This window comes from Microcebus murinus, chromosome 25, assembly GCF_040939455.1.
Source record: "Microcebus murinus isolate Inina chromosome 25, M.murinus_Inina_mat1.0, whole genome shotgun sequence".
In the NCBI taxonomy this organism is placed as follows: domain Eukaryota; kingdom Metazoa; phylum Chordata; class Mammalia; order Primates; family Cheirogaleidae; genus Microcebus; species Microcebus murinus.
The window spans coordinates 1,110,113-1,124,732 of NC_134128.1; the positions used below are offsets into that span (position 1 = coordinate 1,110,113).

At 37.3% G+C, this 14,620-nt stretch overlaps 1 protein-coding gene across 2 annotated transcripts in view; it reads left to right on the forward strand.

Annotated features, from left to right (window-relative positions):
• ARHGAP12 (Rho GTPase activating protein 12) overlaps positions 1-14,620 on the forward strand; it is a 134,830-nt gene that overhangs the window by 74,331 nt on the left and 45,879 nt on the right. For both annotated transcript variants that reach the window (XM_075997466.1, XM_075997467.1), the window contains 2 exons: positions 2,109-2,170; positions 9,178-9,259. In XM_075997466.1, coding sequence (XP_075853581.1) covers positions 2,109-2,170; positions 9,178-9,259 — 144 coding nt within the window. The remainder of the gene's footprint in view (positions 1-2,108; positions 2,171-9,177; positions 9,260-14,620) is intronic.

Below are 14,620 nucleotides of genomic sequence, written 5' to 3' on the forward strand. Positions count from 1 at the left end.
TACTCCTTAGTTCTCATATCATTGAAATATTTTTCTCTCTACTTTGGATGGTGGGAGGAGAAAATTGAGAATGTTCTTATTTAACATCTTGTCCAGCTCCCTTGCTGCAGTTTGTTGAAAGTGAGCCCTCAACATAGTTATAAGAAAAAAAAAACAACAAAAAAAATCCAAAAAAACCCGTGTATGCTTAAAATTGTGTTATTGAGAGGCAGCAGAGTTCTTATAAAAAGTATCAAACTTGCATATCTAAGGAGGTCTAAGCTATGTTTTATGAAAAAATTACAATAAACTTCATAGAAGGCCAGGCACGGTGGCTCATGCCTGTAATCCTAGCACTCTGGGAGGCCAGGTGGGCAGATTGCTCAAGGTCAGGAGTTTGAAACCAGCCTGAGCAAGAGTGAGACCCCCATCTCTACTAAAAATAGAAAGTAATTAATTGGCCAACTAAAAATATATAGAAAAAATTAGCCAGGCATGGTGGTGCATGCCTGTAGTCCCAGCTACTTGGGAAGCTGAGACAGAAGGATAGTTTGAGGTTGCTGTGAGCTAGGCTGATGCCATGGCACTCTAGTTCGGGCAACAGAGTGAGACTCTGTTTCAAAAAAAAACACCAAAATTTCATAGGAGCTTTTTCTAAGTTTGCAGTATACCAGAAATATAAATTGACATAACAGTTTGGCAGCTTTGTCTGCAGATGTGAGTTTTTATCAGACAAGGTGAAACTTTTAGACATTACTGAGAAGATATTCAACTTTATGTTTATCTCTTATACCAAAAAGATTTATATTTTCTTTTTTTTTTTTTTTTATTTGAGACAGAGTCTCGCTTTGTTGCCCAGGCTAGAGTGAGTGCCGTGGCGTCAGCCTAGCTCACAGCAACCTCAAACTCCTGGGCTCAAGTAATCCTCCTGCCTTAGCCTCCCGAGTAGCTGGGACTACAGGCATGTGCCACCATGCCCGGCTAATATTTTCTATATATATTAGTTGGACAATTAATTTCTTTCTATTTATAGTAGAGACGGGATCTCGCTCTTGCTCAGGCTGGTTTCGAACTCCTGACCTTGAGCAATCCGCCCGCCTCGGCCTCCCAGAGAGCTAGGATTACAGGCGTGAGCCACTGCGCCCGGCCAAAGATTTATATTTTCTGATTGAAATACATTGAGAATACATAGCTGAGGAATCAGTCAGAAATAAATTCTGAATTAGGAATATTTTTTTCTTTATATGTGTTTGTATATATGTGTGTGTTTCAGTTGAACTAAGATTGACCATTGTCTCATGTACATTGTACAGTATCTACTAATCTTGATGGTTACTATAGGTACCAACTCATTTTGATTAAATTTATTTGAATATAGAAAGCTAAAGCAGTGACAGAGTGCTTCCTTATTTCCATCTGGAAGAATTTTAAAATAACGTTAACTTTAATACAACGGCTTTTGCCTTCATAGGGTTTGATGATAAAGCATGTATCACTATTTTTGACATCAACTGGCTAATAAATCTAGTTTGCCTAGAGTCCACCTCACTGTCACATAATATGTTTAATGAAGCACATACTGAATTCTTTTATGCCACATGAAGGCCAGTTCCTTGTATAGTACCAGTTACTTTTGAGTAATTTATTAAATATGCATAGTTAGCTGCATTTGTTCTACCTAGTTATTTTTACATTCTGACAAATGTGTTAGTATATTGAATAATTTTCACATTACATAGTGGTAAAATAACAGCAAAATAAACATTCCTTTTTTGTAATATTTATCATTATAGCATTGTGTCACTTTTCTGTAAACAGGAAGACATAAATCATTTTTCCAGTGCTGACTCTTTCATATAAGGAAATCTAATTTGGTAGCAAAGTACCTGATGGCTGCTGTGACTTAAGGAGAAGAGGAAGTGTTTAATTGTAAATTAGTGAAAATAACTCTACAAAAGTATTAAGAAAATTATATTCTTAATGTATTCTAGAACTAAGCCTGTTATATACTGACTAATCTTTTTTTTTTTCAGGCTAACTTTTAGAGTACCAGACCATTTTGGTTCAGTCATATGTAAGAACTTAGTCTTATATGAATGATATATAAACAGTATTACTTTTTTCCATAGGGTCAAGAGAAATATGGATTATTAAATGTAACAAAAATTACTGAAAATGGGAAGAAGGTTCGGTAAGTACACAAATCATTAATGTTCTTACATGATTTATCTGATTGAAATAAATTAAAAAGTATCAATATAACTATATTCTAGCAGGAACAATTAATTTCTAATCGTTTATTTTCTGATGTGATAATGTAAGATTGTGATGAAATTTATGAATTTTCCTTTGTCTTGACATATTTCCTAAGTAATATTAAATTCAGAGGTAGTAAGGGAGAAGGTTCTGAAGAAGCATTAGCTTTCTTTTAATTTTTTTTTCAGTAAGCAATAAATGCACATGGTAAAAAACAAAAGTCACACTAAGTATTGAGTGAAAAGCAGTCCTCCAGGTATCAGTTCCCCTCCTCAAAGGCAACCAGTGTTAAGTCTCATGAGTTCCAATGCTTTCTTCCAGAGATAGGAGATATATATATATGTACAGGGATTCATTTTTTTTTTTTTTTTTTTTTTGAGACAGAGTGCTTTGTTGCCCAGGCTAGAGTGAGTGCCATGGCGTCAGCCTAGCTCACAGCAACCTCAAATTCCTGGGCTCAAGCGATCCTGCTGCCTCAGCCTCCCAGGTAGCTGGGACTACAGGCATGTGCCACCATGTCTGGCTAATTTTTTCTATATGTATTGGTTGGCCAATTAATTTCTTTCTATTTATAGTAGAGACGGGGTTTCGCTCTAGCTCAGGCTGGTTTCGAACTCCTGACCTCGAGCAGAGCAATCCTCCCGCCTCGGCCTCCCAGAGTGCTAGGATTACAGGCGTGAGCCACCGTGCCCAGCCATGGGATTCATTTTTTAAATACAATATTTTCACCGTTTATCTCGGAGATGGCTCCATTTCATTGTACATATAGCTGCCACATTGTTTTAAACTACTGCATTGTCTGGCTGTATTACAGTTTACTTAACCATTATTTATTTGCAAGTATTTATGCCTGTGTATTGGTGGACATTTAGGATATTTACAATTTTTGTTATTATAATTGATATTCACTTAGCATTTTGCACAGTTCATTTTACAGATATGTAAATATACCTGTGGAATAAATTTGACAAAAGTGGAATTGCTAGGTAGGCCTCATGCAAGGTCATTTTGATAGTGTTCCAAATTGTGCTTGAAGGTATTGAGTCAGTTCCTGCCTGTGGCAGCAGTGCATTTCTCTACACCTTTTGCCAGTTTAATATGTTGTCAAATCTTTGGTCTTTGCCAATAGAGATTAGAGAGAAAACGGTATTTTTATTTGCCTTCCTTTTTCAGTAGGGTACAGTATATAAGCCATTTGTGTTTCTTTCTTTTTTTTTCTTTTTTTCTTTTTCTTTTTTTTTTTTTTTTTGAGACAGAGTCTTACTCTGTTGCCCAGGCTAGAGTACCATGGTGTCAGCCTAGCTCACAGCAACCTCAAACTCCTGGGCTCAAGCAATCCTCCTGCCTCAGCTTCCCGAGTAGCTGGGACTACAGGCATGTGCTACCATGCCCGGCTAATTTTTTCTATATATTTTTAGTTGGCCAATTAATTTCTTTCTATTTTTAGTAGAGACAGGGGTCTCTCTCCTGCTCAGGCTGGTTTTGAACTCCTGACCTTGAGCTATCTGCCCACCTTGGCCTAGGAGTATAGGCGTGAGCTAACGCACCTGGCCACCGTTTGTATTTCTTTATTGTTTATACCTTTGCCTGTTTTTCTATTAGATTGTTGGATTTTTTTGGCTAATGTGTAACCTGCTGAATTGGAGAATTAATTCTCTGTAAGACAAGTTGCATTAACCCCAGGTTTTAAAAACTCCTAAAATGTTGTGATTTTATAGTCAAAATGAGATCCATCTATTGTTTAAGAGGTTTAAATTTACATGTAGTTGGGATTTTTAGGTTTGCTTTACTTGAACAGATTTGGGTATTTGGAAATTTTTCTTTTAAGTGTTTTGAAGTAGCTTTACAAATACTACAGTTATGTATTCCTTAAACTGTTCATTGGTAGAATTCACTTGTGAATTGGGTCTTTATTTTTTTCTTTCTCCATTTTGGGCATATGTAGTGCAGATAGCTCTAAATAAAAACACCTTCTCTGTTTTTATTGTTGTTTTTCCTGTGATAATTAGTCTTTTAGATTATCTACTTCTTTTGGAATACTTTTTATAATTTATGTTTTCCTAAGGAAATCATCCATTTGATCAAATTTATTTATATAGAGTTGAGCAAAATAAAATTTTCTTTTTTTTTTTTTTTGAGACAGAGTCTCGCTTTGTTGCCCAGGCTAGAGTGAGTGCCATGGCGTCAGCCTAGCTCACAGCAACCTCAAACTCCTGGGCTCAAGCAATCCTCCTGCCTCAGCCTCCCAAGTAGCTGGGATTACAGGCATGCGCTACCATGCCCGGCTAATTTTTTCTATATATATTAGTTGGCCAATTAATTTCTTTCTATATATAGTAGAGACCGGGTCTTGCTCTTGCTCAGGCTGGTTTTGAACTCCTGACCTTTAGCAATCCGCCCACCTCGGTCTTCCAGAGTGCTAAGATTACAGGCGTGAGCCACTGCACCCGGCCCAAAAAATTTCTTGTATATTAGTGGTTCTTAAAGTTTTTGGTCTGATGACCCCTTTAAACTCTTAAAAATTATTGAGTATTCCAAAGAGCTAGGTTATAGATACTTACTGTGAGAAATTAAAATTGAGAAATTTTAAGAATATTTATTCTTTTAAAAATAACCTATTACAAATTTAACATGAATGATATTTTTATGAAGAAAAAGCCCTATATTTTCTAAGACAAAAAGATTTCCACAAGAAGAGAGGCATTGTTTTATATTTATACAAATCTTTAGTATTTGGTTTAATGGAAAACAGTTGAATTCTCATCTCTGCTTGTGGTCAGTCTGTTTTAACATAATATTTTGGTTGAATTATATGAAAAAAAATCCTCTCTTACACAGCTAAAATTGGAAAAGGGAGGAATGTTTTAATAGCCTTTTCAGATAATTGTGCACATTTTTCTGCTGCTTCAGAACTCTACAAATGGCAGTTTGTTAAAGGTCGTTTGCAGTGAAGACCCTAAAAAACCATCAATGATTTGTTCGTACTCAGTTATGTTAAAAGCCATCGGCATGTGTTGCATCACATACTTAATTTCATAGTATCTTGACTCAATAGTAGTAGCAGACGCCAGGTTTTCTAAAATCTTACTTTATTTTTGAAAGCTTTTTTTATTGTGGTAAAAAACACATAACATTGTTTGCCATCTGAACCATTTTTAAATGTACAGCTCAGTAGTGGTAAGTGTGTTCACATTGTGCAACAGATCTATGGGACTTTTTTTGTCTTTTAACACTGAAACTCTATACCCACTAAACACATTCACCCTTCCTCCAGCCCCCAGTTCTTGGTAAGCACCTTTCTACTTTCTGTTTCTATGATTTTCATTATTTTAGATACTTTGTATGAGTGAAATGATATAGTATTTGTATGATTTTGTGACTGCTTTATTTTGTTTAGCATAATGTCCTTGAGATTCATGTCATTGCAAACTCTAATTTTTTATTGTCAACAAATACTATCATTTGTTTTCTTGAGGTAACAGGCTCACTTCATTTATTTTTGAGATAGTGTCTGCCTGCTAAATACTCATCATGTCTAAATAACCATAGTGTGTCCCTCAGTCATTTTTTTCAGGAAGAAAATTGGGTTCTATGAAGAAAAAAATGTGACTAATTCACCTTACAGCTAAGTCTCACAAGTGCTTCCGTCTTTGAGACAATGATCATTATTTCAGTATTTAAATATTCTCAGATATACATTTACTAGCTCTACAGTTTTTCTCATTTTGAACATTAAAGCTTAAAAAGTTTATTTAAATGGACATATGCTAATTATAAGCATTTTTCATAGTAGGGAGTCAATAGATAAGAAATAGAAGACTAAGAATATAAAATAAATTACAAATAAAAATGAATACTTCCAAAGTATCTGAAAAGATCCACATAAAATAGTAAAATAAAATAAAAATAAGCCAAAATGATGACAGAATAAATACCAAACATACCTATAATATCAATATCAGTAAATGTAAATGGATTGTACTCATCTATTGAAAGAAAAAGGTGCTCAGATTGAAGCATAAAGTAAAAATCAACTAAATATTATTTGCAAAAGAAACACCTAAAAGTTATTTAGAAAACTTTTTAAAAAATGCAATAAGGAATGTCAAAGGTATAAAAAACAAAACAGGAATAGGAATCTTAATAGTAGACAAAGTTCAGTGGGTGAAAACATTAAACATCTCAAAGGTTGGGTACTTTAAAAAGATAAGGTGTTGTGGATATATTCACAATGAAGATCTAATCATTAGGAATAGCTATTCACCAAATAAAGTAGCATTAACAAGCATAAACAAAAGCTATGAGAAATAAATGGAAAAATAAAAATGTAGTGGTAGTTAACTTTATTTCACTTCTCTTACTCTATGAAGTTCAAGTAGATATGAAAAGTAATAAAATAATAAGGCAGGCCTAATTGTTGATAGGTATTAAATTCTACATTCTGAAAACAGAAAATAAATCTCCTTTTGAGTGACTGTAGAGTTTTCACAAAATAGGCCATATGTTTGGTTAGAAGGAGAGCCTTGATTAATTCCTGCAGTAGAGAGATTTGACATTTATTTTAGCCTCCTGGCAACTGAGTCCCCTTAATAAGGTAATTTTAATTTATTTTCCTTTTTGCAAACAAAAGGATCCTATATCTGGTGTTTGAAAAGTAGTTTGCTAGGCCTGAGGTAGATACAAAAGTAAATGAAATCTATTTCTGTCTTCAAATAATTTACAGCTCCAATGAGAGAGAAACATTTAGGCAAAAATCTCAAGTATAAAATTAAAGGTATACATATACCACATTTTATTTTATTAATCCATTCTTGGCTTGATGGGCACTTGGGCTGTTTCTACAGCCTTGCAATTATGAATTGTGCTGCCATAAACATTCGAGTGCAGGTGTCTTTTTTGTAGAGTGTCATTGGATCTTTTGGGTAGATGCCCAGTAATGGGATTGCTGGATCAAATGGTAGATCCACTTGTATCGCTTTAAGGTATCTACATATTGCTTTCCACAAATGGAGTACTATTCAGCTCTAACAAACATCGGTGATATAGCACATCTTATATTTTCCTGGTTAGAGCTGGAACCCATACTACTAAGTGAAGTATCCCAAGAATGGAAAAACAAGCACCACATATACTCACCAGCAAACTGGTATTAACTGAGCAGCACCTAAGTGGACACATAAGTACTACAGTAATAGGGTATTGGGCAGGTGGGAAGGGGGTGGGTATATACATACATAATGAATGAGATGTGCACCATCTGGGGGATGGTCATGCTGGAAACTCAGACTTGTGAGGGGAGGGGGCAAAGGGCATTTATTGAAACCTTAAAATTTGTACCCCCATAATATGCTGAAATAAATAAATAAATAAATTAATTAATTAATTAAATAAAGGTAATGAACTGATGGACACTTAGGTTGATTCCAGATCTTTGTGATATGTGAATTGTGCAGCAATAAGCATTCGAGAGCATGTCTTTTCAATAAAATGACTCTTTTTCCTTTGGGTAAATACCCAATAGTGGATCATTGGATCAAATGATAGGTCTACTTTTAGTTCTTTGAAGTATCTCCATACTACTTTCTTTAGAGGTTGTACTAGTTTGGAGTCTCACCAACAGTGTATAAGTGTTCCTTTCTCTCCTCATTCATGCCAGCAATCAACCTAAGTGTCCATCAACTCATGAGTGGATTAATAAAATGTGATATTATATATATGTGTATATATGTATATATATGTATATATACACATACATACATACATACACACACACTACTCAGCCATAACAAAGTGAACTCTAAAACCTTTTGTAACAACCTGGATGGAACTGGTGACCATTCTCTTAAGTGAAGCATTGCAAAAATGGGAAAAAACAAACACCACATGTACTCACTATTAAATGGGAACTAATCAATCAATAATCATGTGCACATATGGAAGTAAAACTCAACAGAAATCAAGCAGGTGGGAAAGGGTAAGTGGAGAGGGGTAAAATCACACTAACGGGTACAATACACACAATTTGGTGATGGGCACACTTATAACTTTGACTTGAACTGTACAAAGGCAATTCATGTAGCCAAAACAGCACCCTCATAGTATTTTGAAATAATATCAATACAAAAATAAATGAGTGGAATCTGGCCAAGGTATAACATTAATGAGCTTTAAAGTTTCTAACAGGAACATTGATAATGACATATTTGATGTGCTATGTATCTAGAGATAGGACAGTAGATAAGTGGACAATTTCTTTAAAAGTTACATATCACACCAAACTCAACATTGGTTACCTCTGGAGTGTGGATTGAAGGAAAAAGAAATGGGAGTCCTTTTCCTTTACATGTTTCTATGTTCAGAGTTTTTACATACTGTGTTTGTGTTGCTTTTGTAATTTAGGAAGTTATTTTTAAAGCCTCATCTTAGTAACCTCAGTAGTTAATCAGAATATAATTTATTATATACTTATAATGTACCTAGTGTCTATTGCCTGTCTAGTGCAGTCCTGTTAGGGGAAGGGAGATAACCAAGAAAAATAAAAGGGTCTGTATCTGTAAAGAATTAAGTGAGTAAGGTAAGCATGTTTGTCTAATTTTTAATTGTGATAAGAATTCTTGCCACATACAGTGTTCATTTGTGACTTTAAAATACATTAGTGTCCTTGATCACATGTGCTATATTAGTACCATGTGAACATTATTAGGTATATCATTCATAATTCTGATAATGTGTCTCTGATTAACTCCATTTGTCTTGGGGGCCTTCATGATCAGGTTGGAACCATAAAATATAAATTCCGTTAGTGTCATATCTCCCAATAAAGACAATTAGAATGTCAATAATGACTGTAAATTGTAGATAACATTGATAACAGCTAATTTTTAAAATTTGGTTAGAAGAACTAGATAATAGAGCTTTAATCAGACATCTTTATAATTACAGAAAGAACTGGTTATCTTCTTGGGCAGTGTTGCAGGGTTCATCTTTACTTTTTACCAAAACTCAAGGAAGTAGCACAAGTTGGGTAAGTATTTCTTCTCTTTGAAGGATTTATACATTTAAATTATGTGGATGGCATTGTTCTTAGATTTCAGGAAGTAATTTTAAAAGTGCTTCTAGTTACAGCTATAGTGTGCAAATAACAATAAATAAAATTGACTCATAAAAGAAAAAGAGTACTAATTAAAACAGTCTAGTTATTTATATTTTTAAAATCAGTGGATTCTGTTTTATCCAGTGAACTGAAGGGTGGCTTATTACTTGGGCATTATAGAACAGATACATTTCTTGATTCATTTTCAGGATATTAAAGCTTTTCCATGTTTGTGAATGTGCTATTTCAGATATTTAGTTAGAAAATAAGCAGTAATGTGGCAAGCCCCACCTTAAATTGTGATCTGACTCTTAGATACTAGTCAATGTGACTTATGTGTCAATGTCTATGTATTATGTTAGCCAGCTTTTAGAAAAAGAAATGTCATCATTGCTTGTGGGATTGTGAAGGTTTTTGAATATATTTTGAGTGCTTACTATTATTGCTCCTCAGTTTATAATACGAATACTAAAATGATAATTTGTGACATGCAATAGCTAACATTTTTTAATGTTTCGTATGTATCAGGTAATGTTCTAAGTGCAAAGGGTTATGTATGTGTTATCCCCTTAGCTCTGTGATAGCTCTGCTCTTCTCCGCTTCCCGTCATAGATGAGAGAATGAGGTATAAAACAGTTAAGTGACTTACTCAGGGTCTTGCACTACTTAAATGATAGATCTGAGTTTAGAACTTTGGCATTTTGGCGCCAGAGTCCATACTCTGGATGTTTGTAAAAATTTTTGGTAGTTGAGTTTGAAGCATTAATGCTCGAATAAAATTTAAAGTGAAATTATTCTAAATGCATTTGGTCTACTTCGTATTCTACCTTAACTAATATTTTCTTATAATTACTGAGTTTCTTTAAAATAACACAGAACCTGTGGATCTTATGTTTGATGAAAGAGAAATCCATTTATAAAATTTAAGCAAATTTTAGTCATCTACCTCTATAATGAAGCCATGTGACATTGCTCTGAACCATGAGTGCCACAGAACATGTTAGTCCTCAGCTACTCTGATATGGCATCCTAAAAATCCCCATGAATTGAGAATGAATGTGAACATTCCTAGAACATTTCTTTTGTTTTGCTTTACTAATCCTTTAATTTGCCCCCTCTTCAGCCAGTGCAGTGGAAATAACCTGTGATATACTTTCATATTAAAAGGTTGAAATTTTGGTTTGACTTATCTTAAAGTAGATTGGTAATTATGTCTTTCTCCTTTTCCACCTGAGGTAAAAGCATGTGGTGCTTTTTTGTTTGTGTTCATGCATTTCTAGAGGACTATGCATTATTTCTTTCTTCCTACTTACGGCTCAACTTTTATTTGAAATTGAGTGAAGAAAATGAAAGAAAAGGGATGGAGAAGCAATTAAAGATTAATAAGTAATAAAAAAGGTATATGAAGAAAGCTGAGTAATGGCTACTTATGTGATAATTACTGGTACTTACAGACTGAAGGTTGTGGGATGTACAGATACAGCAAGTAGACAGAACAGTGGGGTAATCAAGGCACCGTGTAGACAGGCAGGTGTGTATGCACCTTAAAGAAAATGAGAATTGCCCTTACATTTAAAGAGGTTGAACGAATGCCCCCAGCACATAGTCATTAGTATAGGATGGTTGCATTTTATTTACAGTTTTCTCTCTAGAACATCTTACATAATTTGGAACTCATGATTAAAACTAATACTGACAAAAAAATGGACTAGGGATGACCTCCTGACTCTCTGCTCTTAGAGTGGGAGGTGAAGAAGGTGGCCTGAATCACTCGAGTGGATAGTTCTCCCACAGGACCAGCTTCACGGAATTGCAGGGAAACTTTGAGGGGCAGCAGTGCTGGGAAAAGGAGGAAAGTGACTCAGTGGATTTGCTGTGAAGTTCCGAGAATTCAAGTGGTATAGCAGGGATTGGAGTGCAAGGTGGACATGCTCAGCGGCCAGCCAAACAGGGCTGTGTGATCCTTCCCACAGGGAGATGACTTCTTCTTCACCAACCTCCACACCCACTCAAGCAGGGAAGTGCCTGAAGACAGCGTGAAGAGGTAACACAGTCGGGCAGGCAGGTTGGAGAGGAGGCAGGAGCGGAAAGTAATTTGAAATCTCCAGGGCACGGTGCAAGGTTGCCTTTGCTGGGAGATCTATAAACACCAGCGGCTTATGCCTCGCTTGTGAAGGGACAGAAAAGTGAGACAGATCGCTCCTTTGACTGAGTTGTCCACTGGACTTGGGCAGCCCAAGCGCTGTGAGGGAGGGAGCGGAAGAGGGGTTGAGTGCCATCCTCCGCTGACCCTCCCCAGGGGTCTCCAGTGGCCCATGTGCTGCTGCCGGGGACACACGAAAAGTTTTCACCCCTCGGTGGAACTTGTCCGTGGACCCCAGCCGCTTGAGCTCTGCCGGTGAAGGGACAGAAGGGGGGTGAGCGCCATCCTCTGTGGATCCTCCCCAGGGGTCTGCAGCGGCTAAAGCTCCACTGGTGACACACGGAAAAGGGATAGTTTTCACCCCTCAGTGGAGCTTCTCAGTGGTCCCTGGCAGCTCAAGCCCTGCTGGTGAGGGAGTAGAAGAGGGAAGGAGCTCGCTCCTTGGTGAAGCCTCCTGGCAGATCCCAGTGTCTCAAGTCCCACCTGGGAGGGGAGGGAAGAGGGAGAGAGATTGCTCCCTCGGTGGTGTCCGCCATCAGGCAGTTCCCCATCTCACCCAACTGTCTCTGCTTTGCTCCAACGAATAGAACCCACCCTAACAGGGTGGAAATAGGAAAGAGAGCAATCTTCCAACTCTCACGTGGGACAGCTGTACCCCCAGCACGTTCTGGGGTTTTGAGCTAAGTGCTTCTCTCCAAAACTACAGACTCCACCCCCGGTGGAGTAGTGAAACAAACCATTCAAGCTGAAACCAGAGGCTGGACTTCTATCTCCTATTGCTTAGTATCCATTGCGGGCCTGTTTTTCGCCAAAGGCCCAGACCCCTCCCCTGAAAGGGTTTAGTAACAGTCTCTCTAGACCGATACCCAAGCTGAGACACGAACCCATATCCTAGAGGCGACTTGAAAGGCAGGGTCTTCAGCCAAAGGATCAGCCCCCAGCCCTGGAAACATGCAGTAGTGAGGGAGTCCACTTTTAGGGCTAAGGCCCACCTGGGTTGCAGAAGGTCCTTGTTTGTGACCAGGCCACTGGTATTCCGTAGGTAGGGCCTGACCCCTCATATGCAGGAGCAGAGTTGCCAGGCAGGTCGCTCTCTGTTCTGTGTCCCTCAGCGCCCCTGGGCAAGGCCTCCTCAACAGCCCTGAGACTTTTACTTCACACCATCCAGATAAACTCCATCCTTGGAGGGATGGAGTAAAAAGAGTTGATGCCCTACTACAGCGAGTTGGTTTGGATCATCTATTAAAAGCAGAATACAAGGGCTTATCCAGGCAGTTGCCAAATTATAGACTTGTGTTCTGAGAATGAGAATCTCAACGAGAATCCCTTACAATTGCACCAAAAGACACTTTCCACCAGGAGCTGCCACACACATGCAGCAAATGACCTCTGAATAACTTTTTAGCAGCTCCCCTATAGCCACAGATCAAGCATCCTCTGAAGTATAATCTCTTAAGCTTGCTGATACCTATTGCTTATCTCTCCCCAACTATATAGGAAGACAACAGGTCAAAGATAACCCAACAGGCTCAGACTCCTCTAAGTTAGTAGAGGTCTACAGCACATATTGCCAGATCTGCCAAGGATCGTCCCTCCGGAATTACAGATTTTAGCTCATAATCCAATCCCTGCATCTCTGATCCTCAATAAAGCATCCAGATAAGAAAGAGCCAGCGAAAGTTTACAGGAAACATGAAGGAGCAGAGAGAAAAGTCACCTCCAAAGCAAAATACTCATTCTCCATCATCTAACACCAACTTACATGATATGAGTAAACTGACAAAGGAAGATTTCCAAATATGGATTGCTATAAAACTAAATGGAATTGAAGAGAAAATAGAATCACAACATAGAGAAACCACAAGAACAATACAGGAAATGAATGAAAGATTCTCCAAAGAAATTGAGACTATCAAGAAAAACCAAACAGAAATTCTGGCAATGAAGGAAACTATCAAGGATCTCCATAATTCAGTGGAAAGCCTAAAGAACAGGATGGACCATGCAAAAGAAAGAATCTCAGAACTTGAAGATTATGCCTATGCTCTAAACAAATCAGAGGAAGAAAGGGAACACAAAAACGAGAGACAAGACCAAAATTTACAGGAAGTGTGGGATTATGTTAAAAAACGAATCTCAGATTGATTGGGATTCCGGAAGGGGGAAGAAGAACATTCACAAGGGCTGGAAAACTTATTTCACAGAATACTGGAGGAAAATATGCCAGGCCTGGCCAGAAATCTTGATATCCAAATACAAGAAGCACACAGAAATCCTAGGAGACTCAATGTGAAAAGGCAGTCACCTTGCCATGTGGATTTTAGGCTGACCAAAGTAAACATGAAAGAAACAATTCTCCGTGCAGTGAGACGAAAGCAGCAAATGACCTATAAAGGTAAGCCTATCAGACTAACAGCAGACTTCTCATCTGAAACCTTACAAGCCAGGAGGGATTGGGCGCCTATCCTTAGTCTTCTAAATCAGAACAAAGCAAAACTTAGAATTCTTTATCTGGCAAAATTAAGTTTCATCTATGAGGGAGAACCTTCTTAGACAAACAATCACTGAAGGAATTTGCAAAGACCAGACCATCCCTACAGGTTGTTCTCAGACCTGCATTTCTAACATAATAGGGCAGTAGACACTCCTCAAAGTAAAATCGTCAAGAAATTAAAGTTTAGATCTCGAACTAAATGATGGCTCAAGGAGTAAAACAAAGCAAGAAGTCTCCACCTAACAATATGAATGGTAGTCTTCCTCCAATTTCAGTTATTTCAATAAATGTAAATGGCTTAAATTGTCCTCTGAAGAGACATAGACTGGCTGAATGGATAAAAATTCACAAGCCTAGCATCTGCTGTCTACAGGAAACACATCTAACCCACAAAGATGCCTGCTGGCTGAAGATCAAGGGATGGAAAACTATCATCCAGTCAAACGGGAGTCAAAAGAAAGCTGGAGTAGCTATACTATTTGCAGATAATATAAGCTTTAAAATAGTAAAAGTAAAAAAGAATAAAGATGGCCATTATATAATGGTGAAAGAGAAGATCTAATAAGAAGATTTAACAATTCTTAATATCTATGCACCCAATACAGGAGCACCCAATTACTTAAAGCGAACCTTGTCTAATCTAAACACCTTGTTA